This window comes from Lactuca saligna, chromosome 2 (assembly GCF_052625555.1).
Source record: "Lactuca saligna cultivar CGN05327 chromosome 2, ASM5262555v1, whole genome shotgun sequence".
Lineage (NCBI taxonomy): Eukaryota > Viridiplantae > Streptophyta > Magnoliopsida > Asterales > Asteraceae > Lactuca > Lactuca saligna.
In genome coordinates, this window is record NC_136418.1 from 132,711,426 (window position 1) to 132,719,010 (window position 7,585).

The following is a 7,585-nucleotide window of genomic DNA, read 5'->3' on the forward strand; positions in this document are numbered from 1 at the left end:
TAATTTACTTGCTTTAGTAACTCTTTCCTGTTCTATCGCTTAGTAGAACACTTTATCTATCATGTAGAGATGTATCATGTAGAGATACATCTTGTTTCGTATCTCCTAATTAAATTCAGTGGACTTACCATCCTCTCCTTCCTAATCATTTTAGAACAAGATGCCTCCAAAGAAAATACCCAACTCAAAGAACAATAACCCTCCTCCACCTCCACCTCCGTTTGATCCCGCTATGTTCCAAGCAGCTGTTACTACTGTTGTGGCTGCCGCGATGTCACAGATGAATCCTGGCGGATCGGGTGGACAAGGAGGTGATATGCATCCCCAAAATCATGAAGGTGGACAGGGACACCAAAAGAAGTGCTCCGATAAGGATTTCATGAATTCAAAACCCACATCCTTCGATGGCACTAGAGGTGTTATTGCCCTGACACAATGGTTCGAAAAGATCGAGTCCATTTTCGAAATCTGCTCTTGTTTTGAGGTCAACAAAGTAAAATTCGCCGCTTGCACCTTCGCCAACAGGACACTGACATGCTGGAATGGTCGGGTCAAGTCCCTAACCCTACCAGTAGCAAATGCTATGGGTTGGGAGAGGTTAAAAGAGATCATGCTTGCTGAATACTACCCTCGGTGCGAAATGCAGAAACTGGAGCATGCACTCTGGAACCTAAAGATGAAGGGTTCTGACGTCGCCACCTATACATCTAGGTTTGAAGACCTAGCGCTCCTCTGCCCGGGGATGGTCACCCCGGAAAGCAAAAAGATTGAAAGATACATTTGGGGGCTGACCCAACCAACTAAAGGAAATGTCTTGGCTGCTAGGCCAAACACCTTCGGCAGCGTTAAGTGTCTAGCGCAGACTCTGATCGATCATGGAGTCGATCTCGATGAAGTGACCACCACTCCTGAACCGGCTAAAGGGAGTGGTGAGAAGAGATAATTCTGGAAGCAGAAGAAGGGTCAGTCTTCGCAGGAGCCTCAAAGAAACAACAAACGGTGGAAGTCCACGCTGCTACTACCCATGTCGCTACTCCTGCCACTCAAGCACCTACCAGTAAATATGTTGGTATCGTTCCTCGGTGCAATAAGTGTAACTACCACCATAATCCCGGCGTATGTCGTGAAATGTCGTGCTCTAACTGTGGTAGAAAAGGGCATACGATTCGGTTTTTCAAGGCACCAGCTCAAACAACCAATCAAATGTCTGGAGCAGGCATCGGTCAAGCTTGTTATAATTATGGAGAAGTCGGGCACTACAAAAGAAACCGCCCCAAGACAATATTAGCTGATGGCGCAGGGAGAATACTGACGATGGGATGCGAGGAGGCAATCATTGATCCCACAATTGTTTCGGGTACGTTCCTCCTTGACAACTCTTATCCATGCATTCTTTTCGATTCTGGTGTTGAAAGAAGTTTTGTTAGTCATGCATTCAAGCACCTTCTTAAACATAAACCCCAACCATTAACCGAAACAGTTACCATCGAGATGGCTAACGGTGAGAAGGAGAGCACTAATGATATATACGTAGGTTGCACTCTTACCCTAAACGATCATTCCTTTCCCATCGATCTTATGTCAGTTTCCATAAAGAGATTCGATGTCATCATTGGCATGGATTGGTTGAGCCCCAATCATGCTGATATCCTGTGTTTCGAAAAATCTATCCGACTCCATCTCCTCTCTGGTGAAACCCTCATGATTTATGGTGATAAACTCAACTTCAGCCTTCGTATCATTTCTTGTATCAAAGCCCAAAAACTTTTGTGAAAGGAGTGCACTGCATTCCTAGCTCATGTCGTAAATGAGAAATAAGAAGTTAAAGACCTCGAGAGCATCCCCGAGGTCTGCAATTTTCCTAATGTCTTTCCAAAAGAGCTTCCGGGAATTCCTCCTGAGCGTCAAGTCGAGTTTCGTATCGACCTAATCCCCGGAGCTACCCAAGTAGCTAAGTCCCCATATCGCCTAGCACCATCAGAAATGCAAGAGTTGTCCATCCAGCTCAATGAGCTGCTCAACAAAGAATTCATCAGATCAAGTTTCTCACCTTGGGGAGCCCCAATTTTATTTGTGAAAAAGAAAGATGGATCTTTTTGGATGTGCGTCGATTATCGAGAGCTGAATAAGCTCACAGTCAAAAAGCGTTACCCTATTCCTCGAATCGACGACCACTTCGGTCAACTTCAAGGAGCCAACTACTTCTCAAAAATTGATTTAAGATCAGCGTACCATCAACTACGAGTCCATGAAGGTGATGTTCCTAAAACAACATTCCAGAGTCGATATGGCCACTACGAATTCATGGTAATGCCATTCGGTCTAACCAACGCACCGGTAGTGTTCATGGACCTGATGAATCGGGTGTGTCGTCCTTTCATAGACAAGTTTGTTATTGTGTTCATAGACGATATACTTGTCTATTCAAGAAGCGAGGAAGATCACAGACAACAATTGAGATTAGTGTTGGAAACTCTAAGAACAGAAAGGCTATACGCGAAATTCTCCAAGTGTGAATTTTGGATTCGGAAGGTAAGTTTCTTGGGTCATGTCACTCACGTGGTGAGCGAGGAAGGCATACACGTGGATCTGTCCAAAATCAAAGCGATAGAGAATTGGTCAGCACTGAAGACGCCCACATAAATCCGTCAATTCTTGGGTCTTGCTGCTATTATCATAGATTCATCCAAATTTTCTTCAGAATTGCCAAACCCCTAACCACTCTAACTCAGAAAGGCGTATCTTTTTGATGGAGTGAAAAGCAAGACACTGCATTTCAAACATTGAAGCGAGCCTTGTGCAGTGCACCTATCCTATCTATACCCGAAGGGACGGAAGATTTCGCGGTCAATTATGACGCATCCAATCAGGGCCTAGGCTGTGTGCTCATGCTCATGCAACGAGGAATGGTTATCGCGTATGCCTCGAGGCAGTTGAAAACACATGAGCCAAATTACACAACTCATGACTTGGAGTTGGGAGTAGTGGTCTTTGCGTTAAAAAATCTGGAGACACTACCTCTATGGAACCAAGTGCACTATCTTCACCGACCATAAGAGCTTACATCACATCTTTAACCAGAAGGAGTTAAACATGAGGCAATGACGATGGGTTGAGCTACTCAATCACTACGAGTGCGAAATTCGCTACCATCCCGACAAGGCCAATGTGGTAGCAGACGACCTTAGTCGAAAGGAGTATTCAGGGCGTAAGGTGAAGGCACTAAGAATTAGGCCTGTCAAAACAGGCCACGACACGACAAGAAAAAACGACACGAAACGAAATTGAAATTCGAATTCGTGTTCGTGTCGTGTTCGTGTTAGGAAAAAAAATCACGACGTCGTGTCGTGTCGTGTTCGTGTTAAAAAAAGGGCACGAAATTAGCACGAAATTGGCACGAAAGTAACACGACTCAAACACGATTAAAAGCCCACATATAACACGACAATAAAAACGAGTTTGACACGAGATACAACCGACTTATGCTTTTATTAAATAATATATTTGAATATATATATATATATATATATATATATATATATATATATATATATATATATATATATACATGTTTAAGTGAAGCGTCTTTTGGTTTAATGACTTTATAAAGTTCCAATAAAAGTTCCCTCGGTTCATCTTCACTCTTCCGACTTCCGATTCATATTCCATCGACAGATCGACTCTTCACTCTCCATCTACGGACTACGATTATAAATTTCAAGCGCAGATTGTTGTTCCTTGTTATCGATCAAACCCTAATTCGAGCACAAACAGTGTAGAGCACATCGACCGACTTAGCTCTTCAGAAATTAGAAGTCATAACATATCGATTGGCCGATTCCTTCATCACAAGTTCACGGTAGCGACTGGGCGATTTCTATTTTTCTTCATCAATCGACAATCATCACGGTAATGTTTTTCATCCATCAAAATTCCTTTCTTTGTGTTCCTTTTTAGTTTAGGTTATCGATTATATAGCTATATTTTTTGATTTTCTGCTTGATTTTTACTGCCATTATTATCGATCAAACCATTCTGTGATTCCTTGTTATCGATCAAACCCTAATTATCGGTCAAAATTTCTTGCTGTGTGATTTGCAATAAATCAGAACACACAGGAAGGAACAGAACCAAGCTTGACTTTTACCGCCATTACTGCTTTTACACTGATTATCCCCAAAATACCTTAAACCTTCTTTCCAAACTCAAGCTTAACATATTACCTTCTATCTACAAATTATGTGGTTGTGTTTTTTTCTCAAGAACATGTGGTTGTGTTTTTTTCTCAAGAACATGGATGCAACAGAACATGTTATTTCATTAACTGTTATTTATGCTTTGCATCTGTTATTTAAGCTTTGAATATGTTATTTCTTTCTGTTATTTCAGTAATGATTATGTTTTTCGTATAGATAATTATATGTATATGTGCATTGTGCAGCAGAACCAGTTATTTCATTAACTGTTATTTAAGCTTTAAATCTGTTATTTCTTTCTGTTCAGATTTCTTTCTGTTATTTCTTTTTGTCCAGATAATATAGAACCTGTTATTTGTTTCTGTCCAGATAATATAGAACCAGCAGAACCTGTTGTAGTTATGAAGAAGGCAAAGCTTGATTCAACAATAGAAGCTGCTGTAGTTGTGGCTCCACATGTATTTTTACTACCAATTTAACTTATTGAATTTCATCAAGTTTACTACTCTTCCAATTCATTACATACCTAAATATTATACTTTTTTTTTGAAGGATGTTGACCTTGAAGAAGATGACATCGATGTGGTTGATGTAGATGTTAAAATAGAAGGTGAAGAAGTTCATGTCAAATCAGAAAGAGAACGATGGTCGAAGGTATGGAAGTTTTTTGAAAGACTTCCAATTGGTAATGATGGAAGGGAAAGGGCAAAATGTAAGAGATGCTCAAAAAGATACATCTGTGAAACAAAAAATGGAACAGGAAGCTTGCGAGGTCACATAAAAAAGTGTCCTAGGAGAGATAACGGTGACATAGCACAACTACTTATTTCAAAATCTGGTGGTTCAATGTCTATGAATTCCACAGTTTTTAAACCCGAAAAATTTCGTGAGCTTGTGAGTGAAGCTATTGTCAAGCATGATTTACCTTTTAAATTTGTGGAGTATGAGGGGATTAGAGAAGTATTTTGGTACTTAAATGAAAATGTTGTCACTTATACTAGAAACACAGCTAATTCAGATGTTGTGAGCCTGTTTAACAGGGAAAAAATCAGACTTAAGAAATTACTGGAGTTAAACCAGGGTAGAATTTCTTTAACTTCTGATCTGTGGTCTTCAATTAATACGGATGGTTTTTTGTGTGTGACTTGTCACTTCATTGATGAGGAGTGGAAATTGCAAAAAAGAATTTTAAGCTTTCAATATATGCCACCCCCACATAGTGGTGTATGCTTAACAGAAACGATTTCCACGTTATTGACCGATTGGGGGATTGATAAAAAATTGTTTACTATCACATTAGACAATGCATCAAGTAATGATACTTTTGTCAATCTACTAAAAGGTCAATTGTGCAATGAAGGTGCTCTTCGTAGTAATGGTGATTATTTTCATATTCGGTGTTGTGCTCATGTGCTAAATTTGGTTGTGCAAGATGGTTTGAAGGCTATTGATGAAGGGATCGTTAAAATACGAGAGTCTATCAAGTATGTGAAGGGTTCTCAAGCAAGGAGAAAGAAATTTATTGATTGTGTTAAATATGTCAATTTGAATCCAAAAACAGGTTTGCGTCAAGATGTTCCAACCCGATGGAATGCCACTTATCTTATGATTGAAAGTGCTTTATTTTATCGACGTGCTTTCTTTCATTTAGCACTTGGCGATTCTAATTATTTGGATTGCCCAACTCATGATGAATGGGGTAAATTAGAAAAGATTTTTAGATTCTTGGAGGTTTTTTATGAAGTTACGTGCATCTTTTCTGGAAACAAATACTCCACAGCAAACTTATATTTTCCTTTTGTTTCTATGGTTGAAAAAACTTTAAAAGAAGAAATGTTAAGTTCAGATAAGTTTATGAAGGAAATGGCTTCGAAAATGTATGAGAAGTTTTCAAAGTATTGGTCCGAGTATAGTGTGATTTTGGCAATGGCTGCAGTTTTGGATCCGCGTTATAAAATACAGTACGTTGAGTTTATTTATAAAAAACTATACGGAAGCAAATCTTTTGAACACATTGATCGTGTAAGGGAGAGATTATTTGATCTCTTTAAAGAGTACGTTCTTGATTCACACGTATCTTGTAAAAGTTCAACAATATCAAGGGGTGATTCAAGAAAGGTTGTGCATGTGAAGAAAAGTGACACGGTGTTTAGTAAAAGCACGAGAGAGATGTTAAAGGTAAAAAAAAACTACTTATTAAATATTTTGTGATCTTAACTTAATGTATAATTTTATTCCTTTTAATAATTTTTTTTTTCACAGGAGTTCACAACTTATGAGAGTACAGAATTTGTTTTGTCTCAGAAGTCACAGTTGGAGATGTACTTAGATGAGCCAAGAAGTGACATAGATGAGGATTTAGATATTCTATCTTTTTGGAAAGCACATCAATATCGTTATCCAGAGCTTGCTTGTATGGCTCGGGATATTTTAAGCATCCCGGTCTCCACTGTAGCATCCGAATCTGCATTTAGTAATGGTGGTCGTGTTCTTAATCAATATCGAAGTTCTTTGAAGCATGACATTGTTGAGGCTATAATTTGTACCAAAGATTGGTTGTTTGCAACTAAAGGTATTTATTTTTGTTACTTTCTGAAAATTTGAATTTCTTGTATTAATTAACTTTTCTTTATTAATTTTATGTTATGTTTTTTATTTTGTAGGTGATGAAGAGTTATCTTTAGAAGAGCTTACCGATGATGTCATGCAAATGGATAACAAGGATACAAAAGTTGAGGACGTTTAGTACCATTTTATGTTTTTTTTTGGCGTGTTTCTCATTTTAAGCATGTATTAATTTGAGGATATTGGTGTTTTTTTTGTTATTTTATCGTGTTATCGTGTTTGTCGTTTTTTAAACATGAATTAATTAAAAAAAGAAAATTTTATGCTACTTTTGTCGTGTTGTCGTGTAAGTCGTGTTTGTCGGGTTTTTAATAAATTCGTGTTCGTGTTAGAAAAAAAAACACGACGTCGTGTCGTGTTGTTTTCGGGTTATGAAAAAACAATTCGTGTCGTGTCGTGTTACGCAAATACACGAAACGACTGCACGAATTGACAGGCCTACTAACAATGACCATACATTCCCACCTATCCGCACAGACCAGAGAAGCTCAGCTGGAAGCCTTAAAACCAGAGAGCATGCCAGGTGAAGCCTTGAGAGGAATGGAAAAGAATCTAGAGATCAAGGGAGACGGAGTCTACTATTTCATGAACAGAATCTGGACCCCAAAGTTCGGTGGTTGCAGAGAGGTTATCATGAATGAGGCTCACAAGACTAAATTCTCCGTTCACCCAGGTTTGGATAAGATGTATATGGATCTCAAACAACTCCATTGGTGGCCAAACATGAAAGCAGAAATAGCTACCTTCATGGGCAAGTGCCTGAC

The 7,585-nt window shown here is 38.9% G+C and overlaps 1 protein-coding gene across 1 annotated transcript; it reads left to right on the forward strand.

The window, feature by feature from the left end:
* The first annotated feature begins 232 nt into the window (after positions 1–232).
* Positions 233–6,942, forward strand: LOC145030098 (zinc finger BED domain-containing protein RICESLEEPER 2-like). The gene is made up of 5 exons (XM_078978525.1): positions 233–633; positions 4,504–4,654; positions 4,749–6,374; positions 6,459–6,768; positions 6,860–6,942. The coding sequence occupies exons 1-5, from the start codon at positions 233–235 to the stop codon at positions 6,940–6,942; spliced, it is 2,571 nt and encodes an 856-aa protein (XP_078834651.1).
* Positions 6,943–7,585: the final 643 nt, after the last annotated feature.

Excerpts from the sequence above, each read along its gene's own strand:
- LOC145030098 (XM_078978525.1), top strand. The coding sequence starts at position 233 with ATGTTCCAAGCAGCTGTTACTACTGTTGTGGCTGCCGCGATGTCACAG. Across the intron at positions 4,655-4,748 it reads CTGTAGTTGTGGCTCCACAT|GATGTTGACCTTGAAGAAGA; the intron begins GTATTTTTACTA and ends TTTTTTTTGAAG. Across the intron at positions 6,769-6,859 it reads TTGGTTGTTTGCAACTAAAG|GTGATGAAGAGTTATCTTTA; the intron begins GTATTTATTTTT and ends TTTATTTTGTAG.